Raw genomic sequence first — 23,286 nt, forward strand, 5'->3', positions numbered from 1 at the left:
TTTTTTAATTGAAAATAAGCCTACTCAGTACATTATATTGTTCTCTTGTTATTTTTTTCAGCGCATTGCTCATTGAACATTTCAGAAATTTGTTCACTCAGTTTGGGTGTTAGATTATAAGTTTGCCCAGTCACAGCTGTAAATTCCATGGGAGACAGCTTCCTTAGTACATTTTTAAGTGGCATACAAACTTGATCCTTCTCAATTTTTTTAAAAAGATGTGCTTGCTCCTGGAGGGTGATAAAATACAACATGTAAAACCTGGTTTTGACAGTCAATATTATCAACTTCGCCAATCCACCACTGTTCATCATATACACAAGCCACTATGTCTTTATTGTGAAGAACCAGTTGTACAAGTTTTCCACACTGATGAAGTTCACTATCAGGCGAAGTTGATGTGATCGTACGCTTCAGTAAGTTGTGTGAATGGGGTACAAAACAATGAAAAGATCGAGTGCCTTTAATCTTCTGACAAGTGTTGTACATTTACTTCAGGACACTGTCATAGACTTCTTGTATTTCCTCACATTGTACAAAAACATAGGTAATTCCTTTGATACTTTTTTACAGAAGTCAAACATTTCTTGAGGTGTTATGATTGTCATCGGTCCACTGCAGGCCTGTTTCTGTGACAGCTTGCTTTGTTGTACCCCCGACACCAGCTCAAGCATTCTTCCCGTGGCATCAAATGAAAAAGTGTCATTCTACATCAAACCCAAAATCTTCTTTATGAAAGGAGATGTTAATAAAATTGTTTTTTTTTGTTTTCATATTGACTTGCTGCACCATCTGAAAAGTAAATCAGTTTTTTTTTTTTTTTAATGGAAGGGTGCTGCTGTTTAATGTAGTTTGTTAATTTCAGTTGAAAAATGTGCACTGCTGTAGTGTTATCTTCAAGGTAGTCACTTATGACACAATCTGTGGCTCATTACTTTATCTTCATCTTTATAATAGAATACAAATGGATGAACTGTGGCCTTTTTGTTTACCCAGTGGTGCCCTTGTACATCATCTTGAACAACAAAGGAATAATTTTCCGAAAAGTCAGCAACAACTAAGCATTCATCAGCTGCCAAGGTTTGCTTTTTATCTTCCAAAAATTTACTTTGAGTCTTTGCAATAAAATGATGCATTTTCAGATTTTCAAGGTTAGCCACCAACACTTCAAAACACTCTTTTCGTGATTTTTATGACTGTCACCATTTCAGTTCTGTCTTGTGTCACCCATTGTTTGTATTTTATATTGTCAGGCATCAAATCATCATCTTCGGAATTTTCAAACATGTCAGGTAAGGCTTGTTTGCCTGGACAGTCTTTACATTTTCCCTTGTTCATACAATTGTAACTGTCAATATTGCATACCATAACTTCCAAAAGGTCTTTATCGTGAACTCTAAGATTGGCCCCATCTATTATCAACTTTACATTCTGATGATACAAACAAACACAAACATTATGGGTGCCAGATGCCCCTGCAACAATACACCACCTTTGTGTCAAACCGCAAAACTTTGATCTTCCAATTTTAATGTCAGGATTTTCTTTTTTAAATTCAGTGGATAGCTCATTTAAATTACACAATATTAACCTTTTTTGTCTTTGAATCTTAGAACCATTTTCTTTCACAGAAACACAGTCTTTTTTGCCAGACATCAAATGGCTGTTATTGTCATGGTTATAATACTTAATAACTTTATTGATTGTGTTTTCATCTACCAAATTAGATGCACTTTTCTTCTGTAATGCTGGTAAAATTCCCTGTTCTTTTACTAATTGCCTTGTCATTCTGACACATTAAATTCATCACAAACTTTTGCTCGACTCCAAGAATTCGGCAGTAAACTGATAATCTTAATTTTATCCTCTTTGTTTGAAGTACCGCATTTAGTTTTTAGTTTTTCTATCAAATCATAATATTCGGTTGGTGAAGTTTTAGAACTTCCATCTGTTTTAGTACAAATTGTATTTTGAAATGAAACTTCCAAATTCTTTTTGACTGTAGCTGCAACTTTCTCAATTTTTGTTTTCAAAGCACTTGGTCTTTTATCTTGACTTAGTTTTCTAATTTTACTAGCAGGCGATATACCCAGGATTTCACAAGCTGTATCTACTTTTTTAATGGTTGCTGATAAGTCACAAAATTCTATGTCTGAGGTTTCACTTATCTTTCTCTTGTGAATTACAAATATCTTAGAACAACATGTTGGATACAATGATTTTCCTGGTATGAGATTGACGAAAGGGCTTTTATTTTTAGAATAATGAGCACATGTTATTTCTTGCAGACCTTTTGTTATAGGTTTCTTATGTTTCTCAAAAGGGTCCATGCAGGACTAACCAAAAAGGTGATGAAATTTTTTTAAGTATTTCATTTCATGGTACTTGCATGTTGATTTGACCTCTGGGCCAACTCGTAAGTAAAACAACACTTTTTCTTCTTCACTGTAATCTTCGATTAAAATAATGTCTTTAGGATACACTCCATACGCACTTTTATGACAGGCTTCATTAATAACAACACCAACAGAACCCTGAAACACCACTTTTCAACTGCACACTTAAAGAACTTAAGCTAAATAAGTGAGAGTAGACAATTGTTGGTGTAAGGGGGAAGACTTGTATAGGCTTGCAGATGCAATTGTTAGCCTGCTGAAACTATTACCAGAGCTTTGTTTCGACAAATAATATTTAGCTAGTGTAATGTGGTGTGTTACATTATGCAATTGGTATACTTCATTTGATTAGCTTACCAGATGTTAAAAAATGTATTTTTGACTCGTGTTTGTAATCTTTTTTCCATAACTTCTAATTTAATCTCAAAGTTGAAATTTATAATGAAGTTTGATATCATAAAGGTCTATTAACTGTGAAATTTACAGATTTTTATTTGGTCCCCCAACAAAGATATTGCAGGCCACAAAATGGAAAAATTACAAAAAATCCATTTTTTAAAATACTGTATTTTTAAAGTGTAAGCTGCTCACCATTGATACTACATAAAAAGTAACTATACTATACAGTGTAATAGCAGAAAAAATATTAAAGCTGAGAAATTAATCTTTCTTTGGAAAACTACTGTTCAAAAATTGAGTTTTTTAAATTTGTGCCTGATAAATTTAAACTATTAAAATATATTAAAGAATACATTCAGCTAAGTGATAATGATGTTAATTTGTAGCCCAGAGTGTGTTGAACTAAATGCATTTTATCTGAAAGGCTTAGGACAATCCACTACTGAATAATTGTAGAAAATGTAGATGCTTGCAAATACGAAAAAACGCATGTGGTCTGGAACAAATATGGCCACCATTTAAAAATAATACACTATTTTTTAAAAAATATTTTTGTGACTACTAAACATTGGGAAATTCACCCAGCAAATATAAAATTTTTCTGAGATGGTAAAGCAATCAATTATTTTTTTTTTTTTTTCATGGGCCACTTGGTATGGATTGACTCAGACCCGAAACACAATCATTAACCTTTCTTCCAGAAGCTTTAGCCCCACAGAAATATCAGTCCTTTCCAAAGGCCTCACCTTTTGCCCCACTCCTAGATTCAATAATGCAGGACATGTTAAAGACTCCCCCCCCCCCCCCCCCCCAGTCCCTACAGTGGAAACACGAACCCTGCCTGATTCAGTTCACTCCTCCATCCAACCATGATCCACTCCCACAGCTCCCAAATCATCCCCTGTTAACTTTACAGAATTTCTTAACTTCGAACCTTGCCTCAGAATCATTCCCCAAATATCTCAACATGCAAACTAACCTTACATCCACAGAAGAACTGCAGTCCACCATCTAAAAACAGATCCTGACCTTAAAATTCTACCTGTGGTCAAAGGCTCCACCACTGTTGTTTTGAACTGCTAGGATTACCTGCCAGAATGATTCCACCAGCTGTCAAATATATCCACCTACAAACCCTGTCACAGTGAGCCCATTCCTGAAATCAAGCATGATCTCCAATCACCCCTCAAATCCTTAGGTGCGTCCCAGTACCTAAAGTCCATAAACCCAACCACCCAGGACGCCCCATTGTGGCTGGTTACTGTGCCCCCACTGAGAGAATCTCTGCTCTTGTAGACCAAAACCTTCAACCTATTACCCAGAACCTACCTTCCTATATAAATCTTATACAAAAGATACCAACCATTTCCTCCACCGACTCTCCACTGTTCCTGTCCCTTTACCACACGGTGCCCTGCTCATCACTATTGATGCCACCTACCTTTACAATATCATCCCTAATGCCTATGGTCTTACTGCTATTGAACACTACCTTTCCCAATGCCAGACTGATTCCAACTGTATCCTCACCCACAATTACTTCTCCTTTGAAGGCATTATCTACAAACAAATTCAATGGACGGCTGTGGGCACCCATATGGCACCATCATAGGTCAACCTGTTCATGGGCCAACCAGAGGAATCCTTCCTAAACACAGAGAATCCTGAAACCCTCACCTGGTGCGTATTCATTGATGACGTCTTTGTGATCTGGATCAAGGGTGAGGACACCCTATCCACATTCCTCCAGAACCTAAACAGCTTCTCCCCCGTTTGCTTCATCTGGTCCTACTCCTAGATGTTGACCTTCACCTGAAAGATGGCTACATCAGTACCTCCGTCCGTATCAAACCCACTAACCACCAGCAATACCTGCATTTTGACAGCCTCCACCTGCTCCATACCAAGAAGTCCGTTCCACACAGCCTAGCCACTCATGGTCGTCACATCTGCAGAGATAAGCGGTTCCTCTTGAAATATACCGAGGATCTCACTGAAGTCTTCACAAACCATTATTATCCTCCCAACCTTGAACAAAAACAAATCTCCTGTACCTTATCTTTCCAATTACCCACCACCTCCCAAAGTCTCACTGTCCGGCCACAGAGAAGTGTTCCCCTCATAACTCAGTAGCACCCAGGACAGGAGCAATTGAATTACATTCTCCGCCAGGTTTCGACTATCTCTCGTCAAGCCCTGAAATGAGAAATGTCCTGCCCACTATCCTTCCCACCCCTGCCACAGTTGTATTCCGCTGTCCACTGAATGTGCACAATATACTTGTCCATCCCTACACGACCCCTGCTCCCAACCCTCTGCCCCATGGCCCATATTCCTGTAATAAACTTAGATGCAAGACCTGTCCAATACATCCTCCCACCACACCACCACCACCACCACCTACTCCAGTCCGGTCACAAACATCACCTATCCCATCGAAGGGAGGGCTACCTGTGAAACCAATCATGTGATCTACAAGCTAAGCGTCAACCACTGTGCTGCATTCTATGTGGGCATGACAACCAACAAGCCGTCTGTCTGCATGAATGGCCACCAATAAACTGTGGCCAAGAAAGAAGTGGACCACCCTGTTACGGAGCACACTGCACAACATGACATCCTTCATTTCAATGACTGTTTCACAGCCTGTGCCATGTTGATCCTTCCCACCAACACCTTTTGTGAATTATGCACAGGGGAACTTTGCCTGCAATACATCCTATATTCCCATTAACTCTCTTGGCCTCAGTCTTCGTTAGTCATTGTCCTCACCCATCCAGCCCCTTCCCTGTTCCCATTCGAGCACTACACAGCCCCTCATTCCACCATCGCACCCAGTCTTTTTATTTCTCCACTTTTCCACTATCCCCCCCCCCACTCCCTCCCCTCCTCTGTCTAACCTCCCAACTGCACATAGCTGCCCTACCCTCTCTCCACCTCGTCCCTGTGTGCTCCCCAGCAGCAGTTCACTGTCACCCACCCCTACCCTGCGTCCCCTCCGTACCCCCACCCAGTCAGCACTCCCATCATGCACTGGTGCTGCTGGTCTCAGTGTGGCTTCAGTTGCCAGAGACTGCAGTCGTGTGTGTGTTTTGGCCTTGCTGGCCAAATGCTTATTTGTGACAGTCTTTTTGACGTGCCTATCTGTGACTCAGCATCTCCGCTATATGCTATGTGGAAACTTTCCTTACATAACATTGTTATTGGATCATTAAGATAAGATTTAAGAAATTAGAGTTCATGTGGAGGCATATAGACAGTCGATTTTCCCTTGCTCTATTTGCGAGTGGAACAGGAGAGGAAGTGACTAGTAGTGGTATGGGGTACCCTCCACCACGCGCCGTAAAGTGGATTGCAGAGTATCTGTGTAGATGTAGTTGCATATAAGTAGATAAACCATAAAAATGACATTCTTCTTTCCTCTTAAAACTGACTGCAGTGAAGATAATGAAACAGCACATGGTTGTGTATACAATTTGCATTTAAATTTATATAAAAGTAGAGGGAATGTATGTGGAAGAAAAAATTTGCCCAGTGGTTTAAATTCCCTTATATCTAAGTTCAGACTGATAGTGAGAAATAAAAGGAAACAATATTTTCACAGTGCAGCATTTTTTTCCTTGCTATTGGTTTAACAGAAAATCTTTATTTCATAGTTTAAAAAAAATATATAGCCTGTGTCCATCAGAATGTTAGTAGAATATTGTGTAACCATTTTAAATAAAATGGTCAAAAACTTTCCAAGATTTTTGCTAATGTTTCCCCCTTATGTATTAGGTATATATTCATGTACCATGATTATTAAAAAATATGTAACCTACGTCTATCTGAGCGTTTGAGTAATGTGTAAAAAAATTTGAAGTAAATCGGTCATGAACTTTTCGAGATTTTTGGTAACAATGTTATACTTGTCTTTGCATAGTAGTACAGATGAAAATTATTAAATTTCCATGGCTGAAGATAGAGGTTCTCTGTTTAGTCCATGGTGTGGCACAGTAATTGCGAAAAGAAATGTTATTTGCATTCTCCAGTAGAGTGCAATGTGTGAGATGAGTACTTGGCCATAACCAGGTGAAAATAAATATGTGTAGGAGAGGGGAAAGCTTAATTACTGGGTTGTAACAAAGTACCTGAAGTGAATGTAATGACTGAAACAACAGCTATTGACGAATAACAGTTAACAGCAGAGACACAGTGGAAAGATATTGCAGTTCAGATGGAACTGAATAGGAATATGCCGTTGGTGCTGAAAAAATGGATTTTCCTCATTTGTGATTTACCTATTTAAATTCTGTTACTAGCCGATTTGATTCGAACAGGAGTCTTGATGTCAGCTGTATTACAGGAGTTGGACAAAAATATTGAAACACAGCGAGAAATGCATGCTTGAACATAAATCCAGATGCTAGCCAAGCCTGCAGGGTGCACTGTTCCATTTGACCACAAATTGGACCTATACAGTGTTCTCAACACGTCATGTTCAGAACCATGTTTTTTATTATTGTGAGTGCATTATGTCAGGGCTACGTGAATTTCAGTGTCAGCAAATTGTTGCTATTAATATGATGGGTACTTCCATAGCCAAGATAGCCAAAGTGTTTGATGTTTCAAGAGACACTGTATCAAAGATTTATACTGCTTACAAGGAAAGCAGAAAAATATCTGCCAAGTCACAATGTGGATGAAAGTGTATGTTGAGTGACTGTGACAGATGATCATTAAAGAAAAAAGTAACAGGCCGACAGCTGCAAAAGTCACTGCTGAACTCACAGACCCTGTCAGCACCAGAAAATGAAGGGAGCTCCAGAAGCAGGAAATTACGGGGTGAGGTAAAATTCCAAAACGACACATCAGTAATGCAAATGCCCATAACAGGAGAACTTGAATGTGAAACCATAAAACTGGACTATGGAACAATGAAAGAAAGTCGTTTGGTCAGATTAAACTTGTTTCACACTGTTTCCAGCTTCTGGCAGAGTTAATGTCCCAAGAATGAAACATGGCGGGAGTTTGGTTGCTGTGCATGGCCATATTACTATTAATGAATATGTGACTATTTTGACTGATCAAGTCCATCCCATGGTACAGTGTTTGTTCCGCAGTGGTGATGCTACCGTCAAAGACCACATGGCCCTATTTGCACAGCTCACAACATCCAGCACTGGTTTTGAGAGTGTGAGCATGAGTTGTCACATCTCTGCTTTGGAAAGAAGGGTGCCTGCTTGCTATCCACCTCAATTGCCATCACCTGAGCATGCCAGTATTTTGCAGGAAGAATGATGTAAGATTTGCTTGAAAACTGTACAGAGCCTGTATTTATCCATTCCAAGATGACTGGAAGCCATTTTGAATGCCATTGGGTTCCCTGCACAGAGTTAAGGGTGGTAACGTAACGTAACGTGTCGTGTTTGTGGTATTTCCATTGTTTTTGTTTGTCCCTGTAATAGATTGTTTAGTTTATATTACAATGTCTCCTGTTAGGTATTTTTTTGTTCTTACCTCCAGTGAAACTGAAGAGTATTCTAAGTATCTGTTCTATCACCACTTGACTATTTTCTCAAATTTCCTTCTTATATTGTTTTTCTCCATAATAATAATAATAATAATAATAATAATAATAATAAAAAGAAGAACTAAAAGAAAAATATAGACAAAGACTAACAAAAATACTGAAAACAGAATTGACAGCAAGAAACAAGACAAAAGCTATAAATACTTACGCTATACCAATATTGATTGACCTACTCATTTGGAGTAGTGAAATGGAATATCACAATGCCACAAATATAGAATACATCACATACATTCAGCAACAGAAATATTCACATTAAGCAGAAAGGAAGGAGGAAGGGGATTTATCGACATAAAGAACCTACATTATGGACAGGTGGACAATTTAAGAAAATTCTTTCTAGAACGAGCAGAAACTAGCAAAATACACAAAGCAATCACTCATATAAATACATCGGCTACACCACTGCAATTTCATAACCACTTCTACAACCCTTTAGATCACATAACATCAACAGATACGAAGAAAGTAAATTTGAAAAAGAAAACTCTACATGGCAAGCACCTGTATCACCTAATACAGCCACGCATCGATCAAGACGCATCCAACACATGGCTAAGAAAAGGCAATATATACAGTGAGACAGAAGGATTCATGATTGCAATACAGGATCAAACAATAAACACGAGATATTGCAGCAAGCATATTATTAAAGATCCCAATACCACAACAGATAAATGCAGACTTTGCAAACAACAAATAGAAACAGTAGATCACATAACAAGCGAATGTACAATACTAGCAAATAGAGAATACCCCAGAAGACATGACAATGTAGCAAAAATAATACATCAACAGCTTGCCTTACAACATAAACTTATAAAACAACATGTTCCCACATACAAGTATGCACCACAAAATGTACTGGAGAATGATGAATACAAATTATACTGGAACAGAACCATTATAACAGATAAAACAACACCACATAACAAACCTGACATCATACTCACCAATAAAAAGAAGAAATTAACACAAATAATCGAAATATCCATACCCAATACAACAAATATGCAAAAGAAAACAGGAGAAAAAATTGAAAAATACATCCAACTGGCTGAGGAAGTCAAGGACATGTGGCATCAGGATAAAGTTGACATTATACCAATTATACTATCAACTACAGGAGTCATACCACACAATATCCACCAGTACATCAATGCAATACAGCTACATCCAAACTTATATATACATCTACAGAAATCCATGTTAAATTACCCGAAAGTTCCTAAATGCAATATAACATATACCGTTCAGTTAAAAGGAAGTCACGCTTGATCAAGGTCCGCGTCACTTTCCATTTTTGACCAGACATAACGTCTGAGAGAAGAAAGAAAGAAATAATGTTAATAATAATAATAATAATAATAATAATAATAATAATAATAATAATAATTTCAGCTAACATATATAGAATACAAAGACACAAATACAGACATTAGACCATTCTTGCATAGACCACCAAATAACCCACAAGTCGAAACAACAATAAAAACTATCAACACAATCATACACAACAAAATAAATGAAAACACAACTATGGAAGAGTTACAACTACTGGTTTATATAGGAGCACTCACTACACTAAATATACACACTAGACAGAGATCAGAACCAACCAACACACAGAAGAAACCCACAAAACCAGCATGGCAACACAGGCTACAGATCAGAATAGAAAAACTGAGAAAAGACATCGGACAGCTAACACAATTTATAAGAAATGAAATCTCGGAAAAAAAACGAAAAAGGTTAGGTAAAATCTCACAACAAGAAGCGACAGAGCAATTAGACGAAAAGAAGCAGAAATTACAAGCATTAGCCAAACGACTCAGAAGATACAAAAAAAGTGAAAATAGAAGGAAACAAAACCAAACATTCAACACAAACCAAAAGAAATTTTACCAGACAATAGATAACACACACATTAAAATAAACAATCCACCAAACATAACAGACATGGAACACTTCTGGAGCAACATATGGTCAAACCCGGTACAACATAACAGGCATGCACGGTGGATACAAACAGAAACAGACACATACAAGATGATACCACAAATGCCTGAAGTGATAATTTTGCAACATGAAGTCACCCAAGCAATTAATTCTACTCACAATTGGAAAGCCCCTGGAAATGATAAAATAGCAAATTTCTGGTTAAAGAAGTTCACCTCAACACATTCACATCTAACTAAATTATTTAACAGTTACATTGCAGACCCATACACATTCCCTGATACACTTACACATGGAATAACTTATCTGAAACCTAAAGATCAAGCAGACACAGCGAACCCAGCTAAATATCGCCCCATAACATGCCTACCAACAATATACAAAATATTAACTTCAGTCATTAAACAGAAATTAATGACACATACAACACAGAACAAAATTATAAATGAAGAACAAAAAGGCTGTTGCAAAGGAGCACGAGGATGTAAAGAGCAACTGATAATAGATGCAGAGGTGACATATCAAGCTAAAACTAAACAAAGGTCGCTACACTACGCATACATTGATTACCAAAAAGCTTTTGATAGTGTACCCCACTCATGGTTACTACAAATATTGGAAATATACAAAATAGATCCTAAATTGATACAGTTCCTAAACATAGTAATGAAAAATTGGAAAACCACACTTAATATCCAAACAAATTCAAATAATATCACATCACAGCCAATACAGATTAAGCGTGGAATATACCAAGGAGACTCATTAAGTCCTTTCTGGTTCTGCCTTGCTCTGAACCCACTATCCAACATGCTAAATAATACAAATTATGGATACAATATTACTGGAACATACCCACACAAAATCACACATTTGCTATACATGGATGATCTAAAACTACTGGCAGCAACAAATCAACAACTCAACCAATTACTAAAGATAACAGAAGTATTCAGCAATGATAGAAGTATGGCTTTTGGAACAGACAAATGTAAGAAAAATAGCATAGTCAAGGGAAAACACACTAAACAAGAAGATTACATATTGGATAACCACAGCGACTGCATAGAAGCGATGGAAAAAACGGATGCCTATAAATATCTAGGATACAGACAAAAAATAGGAATAGATAATACAAATATTAAAGAAGAACTAAAAGAAAAATATAGACAAAGACTAACAAAAATACTGAAAACAGAATTGACAGCAAGAAACAAGACCAAAGCTATAAATACTTATGCCATACCAATATTGACCTACTCATTTGGAGTAGTGAAATGGAGTAACACAGACCTAGAAGCACTCAATACACTTACACGATCACAATGCCATAAATATAGAATACATCACATACATTCAGCAACAGAAAGATTCACATTAAGCAGAAAGGAAGGAGGAAGGGGATTTATCGATATAAAAAACCTACATTATGGACAGGTAGACAATTTAAGAAAATTCTTTATAGAACGAGCAGAAACTAGCAAAATACACAAAGCAATCACTCATATAACTACATCGGCTACACCACTACAATTTCATAACCACCTCTACAACCCTTTAGACCACATAACATCAACAGATACGAAGAAAGTAAATTGGAAAAAGAAAACACTTCATGGCAAGCACCCGTATCATCTAACACAGCCACACATCGATCAAGACGCATCCAACACATGGCTAAGAAAAGGCAATATATACAGTGAGACAGAAGGATTCATGATTGCAAAACAGGATCAAACAATAAACACCAGGTATTACAGCAAGCATATTATTAAAGATCCCAATACCACAACAGATAAATGCAGACTTTGTAAACAACAAATAGAAACAGTAGATCACATCACAAGCGGATGTACAATACTAGCAAATACAGAATACCCCAGAAGACATGACAATGTCGCAAAAATAATACATCAACAGCTTGCCTTACAACATAAACTTTTAAAACAACAAGTTCCTACATACAAGTATGCACCACAAAATGTACTGGAGAATGATGAATACAAATTATACTGGAACAGAACCATTATAACAGATAAAACAACGCCACATAACAAACCTGACATCATACTCACCAATAAAAAGAAGAAATTAACACAACTAATCGAAATATCCATACCCAATACAACAAATATACAAAAGAAAACAGGAGAAAAAATTGAAAAATACATCCAACTGGCTGAGGAAGTCAAAGACATGTGGCATCAGGATAAAGTTGACATCATACCAATTATAGTATCAACTACAGGAGTCATACCACACAATATCCACCAGTACATCAATGCAATACAGCTACATCCAAACACATATATACAACTACAGAAATCCGTAATTATTGATACATGTTCAATTACCCGAAAGTTCCTAAATGCAATATAACATGTACCGTACAGCAAAAAGGAAGTGACGCTTGATAAAGGTCCGCGTCACTCCATTCTTAACCAGACTTCTAAAAAGTCTGAGAAAGTAAAGAAATAATAATAATAATAATAACAACAACAACAACAATAATGGTTCATATGGGTCCTTGTTGCATTGCTACTTCTTGTTACCGTGACCAGTAGATTGTTCTGAAAACCCTTATTTCCATGTTTTACTCTTTTTTGTTGGTTTAACAACCCACAGATATATCACAGCTTCAGTTTATTGGTGCCTTTGTTAGTTCTTTATGACATATGTATGTAAACATTGCTGAGAGAACCCTGGGCATTAGTTTTGTGGTGTAACACTTAACTGCCGAGAATTCTTCTGGGTTGTAAGGCCGTGGTCCAAGGAACCACGGCCATACAACCTGGAAGAATTCTCGGCAGCTGAAACATCCAGTCGTGAAAGCCTTCATTGTATGGTAGCACTTTAGCTTCAATAGCCTCTTCAGTTTATCAACGACTTCTCTGCATCATTAATTGTAGAGAGTACAGATATGTTTTGTAAAATGAAACTGTTTGCACTTTTAATTTTAGGGACAAGGATATTGTATTCTGCCCATATTATTATTTTGCACAGTAATAATGTTCTAATAAAATGAGAAATACACCTTGACTTGCCGTTGTTTTATAGGTAGTTAATGTATGTTACTGAAAGTAATTTAGTAGTGTAAATACAAGCTATTGTTTTTTGTTGTTGAAGATGTGTTGCTGGGAGGCCTTTTTACTTGACCTCAACTTCAGAGGAATTAATGTGTGTTACAGATACTTTAATAGTATCTGAGAAAAGGCATGAGAAAGATGAAGATGACTTTTACTTGGTTGAAAGGTTAACCAGCAATGCCTGTTGCTTTTGTCCTTCAGGTTAGTGTCCTTTTATTTGCCCAGAATAGCAATTATTTATTTGATGCATGAACAAACAAATAGCTGTGTAGAAATGCTGTACATAGACTACTTAAAACTGAAATTTTGTTTCATTCATGAATCGTAGCACATCTAGTTCGATGTATTCTTGCCTTAGAATTGAGATGTTAGTGAGACTTGGAGGAATATTCATCTTTGACAACTTCAAAAGTCTTCATTGTGCTTTGCATCCTTCAAAGTAATTGTGGGCTTGTCATTCTCACAGTTTTCTATTTACCTCCTGTGATATGTTTATGTTTATTGTTGGGACTGCTTATTATGAGATATAATTTTAAGGCATATAACATTAAATGCGTTTGCAGATAAAATTTATTGTCACATATAAAATTCTTGTAGGTCCAAGATAAAGTCATTATCTACAGTTTAAGGCATTTTTCTTTTTCTTTTCAGATGAGTTGAATAAATGGTTAGATGAATTTCAGTGGTCGGGATTGATGTGTAACAATAATGACATTGCTGTAACAACAGATACAAGAAATTCAATAGGTTGCAGTGAACTTAATAATGGCTTGTTAGAAACTATATACATGGACAGGCCACTCTTCAGTCAACATGGGGCGCTACATAAACTGATTGCAGAAATGTTTCTTATTTGCAAGAAAGCAAATCTTCAGGTAACTGTTCCACAAATATTCATAATAATGTGTACCCTATCAATTTGATACATACATTTTTGTTCTTGTGTTATCTGGCAACATGTAAGGTTACCAATAGACAAAAACCCTCACACTGTCAATAAAGAAAAAAATAGTAAAAAAGTAGAAAGCTAAAAGAACCAGAGCAAAAATTCTTCCTGCTTCAGCATATACTTTTTTCAAATGTGGAATGACTGTCAACTGTATCTTTTGTACATCTCATATCATTTGAATAAACTTTTGACTGTATTGATTTCGTACTACAGATTCTGCAAATTACAAGCCAAAGTCAGCCTATTAGTTGCAAAACAGGAGCGAGTTCTCTACAGAGCACGGTTTGAACATTATTCAACTCGTCACCTGAATGTGCAATAGCTATACTTGTATCATCTGCAGATAAAACAGTTTTTGAGTTCTTTTATTGCATCTTTCCAGCTTATGGTCACATGAATTGTGTCAAAAACAGTTTGACTCATTAGAAAGTAATCTTAAGATGATTTGAATACATTTCTACAGTTACATCTGTTATTGTTGTTGTTGTGGTCTTCAGTCCTGAGACTGGTTTGATGCAGCTCTCCATGCTACTCTATCCTGTGCAAGCTTCATCATCTCCCAGTACCTACTGCAACCTACATCCTTCGGAATCTGCTTAGTGTATTCATCTCTTGGTCTCCCTCTACGATTTTTACCCTCCACGGTGCCCTCCAATGCTAAATTTGTGATCCCTTGATGCCTCAAAACATGTCCTAATAACCGATCCCTTCTTCTAGTCAAGTTGTGCCACAAACTTCTCTTCTCCCCAATCCTATTCAATACCTCCTCATTAGTTACGTGATCTACCCACCGTATCTTCAGCATTCTTCTGTAGCACCACATTTCGAAAGCTTCTATTCTCTTCTTGTCCAAACTAGTTATCGTCCATGTTTCACTTCCATACATGGCTACACTCCATACAAATACTTTCAGAAACGACTTCCTGACACTTAAAACTATACTCGATGTTAACAAATTTCTCTTCTTGAGAAACTCTTTCCTTGCCATTGCCAGTCTACATTTTATATCCTCTCTACTTCGACCATCATCAGTTATTTTACTCCCTAAATAGCAAAACTCCTTTACTACTTTAAGTGTCTCATTTCCTAATCTAATTCCCTCAGCATCACCCGACTTAATTCGACTACATTCCATTATCCTCGTTTTGCTTTTGTTGATGTTCATCTTATATCCTCCTTTCAAGACACTGTCCATTCCGTTCAACTGCTCTTCCAAGTCCTTTGCTGTCTCTGACAGAATTACAATGTCATCGGCGAACCTCAAAGTTTTGACTTCTTCTCCATGAATTTTAATACCTACTCCGAATTTTTCTTTTGTTTCCTTTACTGCTTGCTCCATATACAGATTGAATAACATCGGGGAGAGGCTACAACCCTGTCTCACTCCTTTCCCAACCACTGCTTCCCTTTCATGCCCCTCGACTCTTATAACTGCCATCTGGTTTCTGTACAAATTGTAAATAGCCTTTCGCTCCCTGTATTTTACCCCTGCCACCTTCAGAATTTGAAAGAGAGTATTCCAGTCAACATTGTCAAAAGCTTTCTCTAAGTCTACAAATGCTAGAAACGTAGGTTTGCCTTTTCTTAATCTTTCTTCTAAGATAAGTCGTAAGGTTAGTATTGCCTCACGTGTTCCAACATTTCTACGGAATCCAAACTGATCTTCCCCGAGGTCCACTTCTACCAGTTTTTCCATTCGTCTGTAAAGAATTCGCATTAGTATTTTGCAGCTGTGACTTATTAAACTGATAGTTCGGTAATTTTCACATCTGTCAACACCTGCTTTCTTTGGGATTGGAATTATTATATTCTTCTTGAAGTCTGAGGGTATTTCGCCTGTCTCATACATCGTGCTCACCAGATGGTAGAGTTTTGTCATGACTGGCTCTCCCGAGGCCATCAGTAGTTCTAATGGAATGTTGTCTACTCCCGGGGCCTTGTTTCGACTCAGGTCCTTCAGTGCTCTGTCAAACTCTTCACGCAGTATCTTATCTCCCATTTCATCTTCATCTACATCCTCTTCCATTTCCATAATATTGTCCTCAAGTACATCGCCCTTGTATAAACCCTCTATATACTCCTTCCACCTTTCTGCCTTCCCTTCTTTGCTTAGAACTGGGTTGCCATCTGAGCTCTTGATATTCATACAAGTGGTTCTCTTCTCTCCAAAGGTCTCTTTACTTTTCCTGTAGGCAGTATCTATCTTACCCCCTAGTGAGACAAGCCTCTACATCCTTACATTTGTCCTCTAGCCATCCCTGCTTAGCCATTTTGCACTTCCTGTCGATGTCATTTTTGAGACGTTTGTATTCCTTTTTGCCTGCTTCATTTACTGCAATTTTATATTTTCTCCTTTCATCAATTAAATTCAATATTTCTTCTGTTACCCAAGGATTTCTATTAGCCTTCGTCTTTTTACCTACTTGATCGTCTGCTGCCTTCACTACTTCATCCCTCAGAGCTACCCATTCTTCTTCTACTGTATTTCTTTCCCCCATTCCTGTCAATTGTTCCCTTATGCTCTCCCTGAAACTCTCTACAACCTCTGGTTCTTTCAGTTTATCCAGGTCCCATCTCCTTAAATTCCCACCTTTTTGCAGTTTCTTCAGTTTCAATCTGTAGTTCATAACCAATAGATTGTGGTCAGAATCCACATCTGCCCCAGGAAATGTCTTACAATTTAAAACCTGGTTCCTAAATCTCTGTCTTACCATTATATAATCTATCTGATACCTTTTAGTATCTCCAGGATTCTTCCAGGTATACAACCTTCTTTTATGATTCTTGAACCAAGTGTTAGCTATGATTAAGTTATGCTCTGTGCAAAATTCTACAAGGCGGCTTCCTCTTTCATTCCTTCCCCCCAATCCATATTCACCTACTATGTTTCCTTCTCTCCCTTTTCCTACTGACGAATTCCAGTCACCCATGACTATTAAATTTTCGTCTCCCTTCACTACCTGAATAATTTCTTTTATCTCGTCATACATTTCATCTATTTCTTCATCATCTGCAGAGCTAGTTGGCATATAAACTTGTACTACTGTAGTAGGCATGGGCTTTGTGTCTATCTTGGCCACAATAATGCGTTCACTATGCTGTTTGTAGTAGCTAACCCGCACTCCTATTTTTTTATTCATTATTAAACCTACTCCTGCATTACCCCTATTTGATTTTGTATTTATAACCCTGTAATCACCTGACCAAAAGTCTTGTTCCACCGAACTTCACTAATTCCCACTATATCTAACTTCATCCTATCCATTTCTCTTTTTAAATTTTCTAACCTATCTGCCCGATTAAGGGATCTGACATTCCACGCTCCGATCCGTAGAACGCCAGTTTTCTTTCTCCTGATAACGACGTCCTCTTGAGTAGTCCCCGCCCGGACATCCGAATGGGGGACTATTTTACCTCCGGAATATTTTACCCAAGAGGACGCCATCATCATTTAATCATACAGTAAAGCTGCATGTCCTCGGGAAAAATTACGGCTGTAGTTTCCCCTTGCTTTCAGCCGTTCGCAGTACCAGCACAGCAAGGCCGTTTTGGTTAATGTTACAAGGCCAGATCAGTCAATCATCCAGACTGTTGCCCCTGCAACTACTGAAAAGCTGCTGCCCCTCTTCAGGAACCACATGTTTGTCTGGCCTCTCAACAGATACTCCTCCGTTGTGGTTGCACCTACGGTACGGCCATCTGTATTGCTGAGGCACGCAAGCCTCCCCACCAACGGCAAGGTCCATGGTTCATGGGGGGAGTTACATCTATACTCTGCAAACCACTGTGATGTGAATCGCAGATGTCTCATTAGGAATTTTTTTCTATTCCATTCGCATGGGGATCCCAGGGAGAATAATTACTTAAATTCCTGTGTATGTGCTGTAATTAGTGTACTCCTGTCTTGCAATTCCCATGGCTGTGATACGTAGAGTGTATATTATATTTTTAGATTCATGACTTCGTTCCTGAAATTTTCTGAATAGGTTTCCAAGAGAGAATTTACACCTGCCATCAAGCATCTGCCAGTTCAATTCTTCATGACACTCTCCTGTGGGTTGAGGAAGCCGATGATCATTCGTGCTGCCCTTCTTTGTGTCCTTTAATATCCCCTGTAGACCTCTGTGTATGGGTCCCACACAGTTGAGCAATTTTGTAGGATTCATAATAATATATACCCACCCCTAAATTTGAAAAATACATTTTTATTCTTGTGTTATCTGGCAACATGTAAGGTTACTGATAGACAAAAACTTTCATGCTGTCAATTGTTTAGGATATATGGTAGTTTTATTTGTAGACTGATCACATTTACCTATTATTCTACCAGTGAAAAACAGTCTGTTACTTGCTTTACCTATAGCAGACTGTTTGATCGTTCAGTTTCATATCATTACAAATCGAGGCACCTAGGTATTTGTAAGACTTGACCAATCCCAGCTGTGTATCATTTATTTTATTCTCATAGATAAATTATGACCAAAAAAAAAAAAAAAAAGAAAAGAAAAATACACAGTTTTACAGTGCTGAACATATGAAGCAATTAGCCAATCCTTGCATCACATTGAAAACTTACCAAGACCAGGTTAAATATTTGTCCAGCTTTATTTCGAACAATACTTCATTATAGATAACTGCATCATCATCATCGTTTAAGACTGATTATGCCTTTCAGCGTTCAGTCTGGAGCATAGCCCCCTTATAAAATTCCTCCATGATCCCCTATTCAGTGCTAACATTGGTGCCTCTTCTGATGTTAAACCTATTACTTCAAAATCATTCTTAACCGAATCCAGGTACCTTCTCCTTGGTCTGCCCCGACTCCTCCTACCCTCTACTGCTGAACCCATGAGTCTCTTGGGTAACCTTGCTTCTCCCATGCGTGTGACATGACCCCCCCATCTAAGCCTGTTCGCCCTGACTGCTACATCTATAGAGTTCATTCCCAGTTTTTCTTTGATTTCCTCATTGTGGACACCCCCCCTGCCATTGTTCCCATCTACTAGTACCTGCAATCATCCTAGCTACTTTCATATCCATAACCTCAACCTTGTTGATAAGGTAACCTGAATCCACCCAGCTTTCGCTCCCATACAACAAAGTTGGTCGAAAGATTGAACGGTGCACAGACAACTTAGTCTTGGTACTGACTTCCTTCTTGCAGAAGAGAGTAGATCGTAGCCGAGCACTCACTGCATTAGCTTTGCTACACCTCGATTCCAGTTCTTTCACTATGTTGCCATCCTGTGAGAATATGCATCCTAAGTACTTGAAACCGTCCACCTGTTCTAACTTTGTTCCTCATATTTGGCACTCAATCCGTTTATATTTCTTTCCCACTGACATTACTTTCGTTTTGGAGATGCTAATCTTCATACCATAGTCCTGACATTTCTGATCTAGCTCTGAAATATTACTTTGCAAACTTTCAATCGAATCTGCCATCACAACTAAGTCATCCGCATATGCAAGACTGCTTATTTTGTGTTCACATATCTTAATCTCACCCAGCCAGTCTATTGTTTTCAACATATGATCCATAAATAATATGAACAACAGTGGAGACAGGTTGCAGCCTTGTCTTACTCCTGAAACTACTCTGAACCATGAACTCAATTTACCGTCAACTCTAACTGCTGCCTGACTATCCATGTAACGACCTTTAATTGCTTGCAAAAGTTTGCCTCCTATTCCATAATCTCGTAGAACAGACAATAACTTCCTCCTAAGAACCCGGTCATATGCCTTTTCTAGATCTATAAAGCATAGATACAATTCCCTGTTCCACTCATAACACTTCTCCGTTATTTGCCATAAGCTAAAGATCTGGTCCTGACAACCTCTAAGAGGCCTAAACCCACACTGATTTTCATCCAATTGGTCCTCAACTAATACTCGCACTTTCCTTTCAACAATACCTGAGAAGATTTTACCCACAACGCTGATTAAAGAGATACCTCTGTAGTTGTTACAATCTTTTCTGTTTCCATATTTAAAGATTGGTATGATTACTGCTTTTGTCCAGTCTGATGGAACCTGTCCCGACTCCCAGGCCATTTCAATTATCCTGTGTAGCCATTTAAGACCTGACATTCCACTGTATTTGATGAGTTCCGATTTAATTTCATCCACCCCAGCTGCTTTATTGCACTACAATCTATTGACCATTTTCTCTACTTCCTCAAATGTGATCCTACTTCCATCATCATTCCTATCCCATTCAACCTCGAAATTTGAAACATTACTGATCGTATTTTCACCTACATTGAGCAACTCTTCAAAATATTCCCTCCATCTGCCCAAGGCATCCACAGGACTTACCAGCAGTTTTCCTGACCTGTCCAAAATACTTGTCATTTCCTTCTTACCTCCCTTTCAAATACTGCTAATTACACTCCAGAATGGTTTTCCAGCAGCTTGACCCATAGTCTCCAACCTGTTTCCAGAGTCTTCCCAAGATTTCCTCTTGGATGCTGCAATTATCTGTTTGGCTTTGTTTCTTTCTTCAACATAACTTTCTCTGTCTACCTGAGTTCTAGTATGTAGCCATTTTTGATACGCCTTCTTTTTCCTTTTACAGGCTGCCTTGACTGTGTCATTCCACCAAGCTGTTTGCTTCATCCTACTTTTACACAATACTGTTCCAAGACATTCTTTAACCACTTCTAGTACTGTGTCCCTGTACCTTGTCCATTCCTTTCCCAATGACTGTAATTGACTACATTCAACTAACTGGTACTTTTCTGAGATCACTGTTATGTACTTGTGCCTGATTTCCTTATCCTGAAGTTTCTCCACTCTTATCCTCCTACATATGGACCTGACCTCCTGCACTTTCGGCCTCACAATCCCAATTTCACTGCAGATTAAGTAATGATCAGTGTCGTCAAAGAATCCCCTGAATACACGTGTGTCCCTCACAGCCTTCCTGAATTCCTGATCTGTTATTATATAGTCAATGGCAGATGTGGTTCCCCTGCCTTCCCAAGTATACCGGTGAATGTTCTTATGTTTAAAAAAGGAGTTTGTGATTACTAAGCCCATACTGGCACAGAAATCCAAGAGTTGTTTCCCGTTCCTGTTGGCCTCCATATCCTCTCCAAATTTACCCATAACCTTTTCATACCCTTCTGTTCGATTTCCAATCCTGGCATTAAAATTAGATAACTGCATCATCTACAAAAAGTTGGAGGTTATTATTAATATTGTTCAGAAGGTCATTATTATACAACTTGAACAGCAAAGATCCCAGCACACCCGAAGTTACTTTTACATCTGTTGATGACACTCCATCAAAGCTAGCATAGTGCACCCCCCCCCCCCCAAAAAAAAAAAAAAAAAAAAAAAAAAAAAAAAAAAAAAAAAAAAAAAAGCCCTTATGTTGTGTAACATAGATGTGGTACTGAGCAAAATGCTTTTTGGGGAAATTAACAAATACTGCATCTGTGTGACTGCCTTGATCAGTGCCTTTCAGGAGGCTACGTGGGAAAAGAGTGAGTTGAGTTTCTAATGATGGATGTTTTCAGAATCTATACTGTTTGGTGTGCAGGAGATAAAGCTGTTTGATATACCTAATTATGTTTTAGCTCCGTTTATGTTCTAAGATTTTACAACAAATAGCTGTCAAGGATAAAGGACAGTAGTTTTGTGGATCAATTCTGCTTCCGTTCTTGTAAACGGGTTTGGTCTGTCCTTTTTCCCAACTACAGTGTGCAGTATTTTGTTGCAGGGATCTTCGATAGATTATAGTTAAAAGGAGACGAATTCAGCCACGAATTTATTACAGAATCTGATATAGGGATCCATTGGTCGTTGGAGCTGTGTTCAGTTTTAGTGATTTTAGCTATTTCTCAGCACCACTGAAACTAACATCTGTGTTGTTCATCTTTGCTGAATTAAGAACAAGCAGTACCCCTTGATTTTCATTTCTAAATGAAAACTGGAGAACAGGGATCAGCGTGTTTGCTTTTGCTTTACTAGCCTAAATTTCAGTCCCTGCCTTGTCTGTGAGGAACTGAACACTAATTTTGATGCCATTAACAGCCTTTACATAAGACCAGAATTTCTTTGGCTTTTGTAAGAAATCTTACTATAATAATCTGCCATAATTGTTGGTGAAGGCTTCACACATTGCCCTTGATAAGGTTTGTGGTCAGCCGTTTTTCTAAACCTGAGTCACAGTTCTTCTATATGTTCCTTGCCAGAGCTAAATGTTTGAGATTAGATCCAGTATATTTCCGTCATGATTGGGGCTCTGAACAATGTTCTAGGTAGTTCTCAGATAATGCATTTAGTAGTGTTTCGCAAGACATCTTGTCACCTCCACCACTTGAGAAAAAAGAAAAAAAAAACAGTAGTTTTCCCAGTTGATTGATGATTAGAGTCTCCCTCATTGGTGACTGTATGTTTGGAGATATTATGTACTGGTGAACTTTTAAGAATCAAGTTGTAAGTTCATGCCCACCCTTAATACCAAGGCTTTCCCAGATAGTTTCACAAGCAGTTTAAATTTCTGTCCCATTGGATTTGAGTTTCTTGTCTACTGCGACAAATGCACCAACTCCTTATACCATCAACATATCTTTCAGCCCCCCCCCCCCCCCCAGGGGGTCCACAACTCTTTTGTGGATATGTGCGTAGCGAGCACAGGACCCCGAGCTAGTGTGGCCCTCCCTCCCTCCCTCCTTTCCGGGCTGCATACCTTCCTTTTCCAATCTTCGCCCCCCCCCCCCCACCTCACCTCCGCCCCTTTCCTTCCCTTTCTCCCCTCTGGGAGTATGTTTTGTGCCTACGTCCGGAGACGGGCGCACGCAACTGTAACAAATTCTTTGCTTTCTCCGCTTGCAAGTCTTTGTCCTTCCTCTGTCCTTCTCTTTTCCTTACCTCTTCTCTTTGCCCTTTTCTCCGCTGTGGCGTTTGAGACCT

General features: G+C 38.3%; 1 protein-coding gene across 1 annotated transcript in view; it reads left to right on the plus strand.

Annotated features, from left to right (window-relative positions):
- Positions 1–23,286, plus strand: part of LOC126235494 (uncharacterized) — a 284,326-nt gene that overhangs the window by 171,194 nt on the left and 89,846 nt on the right. The window contains exons 15-16 of the mRNA XM_049944213.1: positions 13,453–13,613; positions 14,064–14,287. Coding sequence (XP_049800170.1) covers positions 13,453–13,613; positions 14,064–14,287 — 385 coding nt within the window. The remainder of the gene's footprint in view (positions 1–13,452; positions 13,614–14,063; positions 14,288–23,286) is intronic.

Source organism: Schistocerca nitens, chromosome 2 (genome assembly GCF_023898315.1).
Source record: "Schistocerca nitens isolate TAMUIC-IGC-003100 chromosome 2, iqSchNite1.1, whole genome shotgun sequence".
Taxonomy (NCBI): domain Eukaryota; kingdom Metazoa; phylum Arthropoda; class Insecta; order Orthoptera; family Acrididae; genus Schistocerca; species Schistocerca nitens.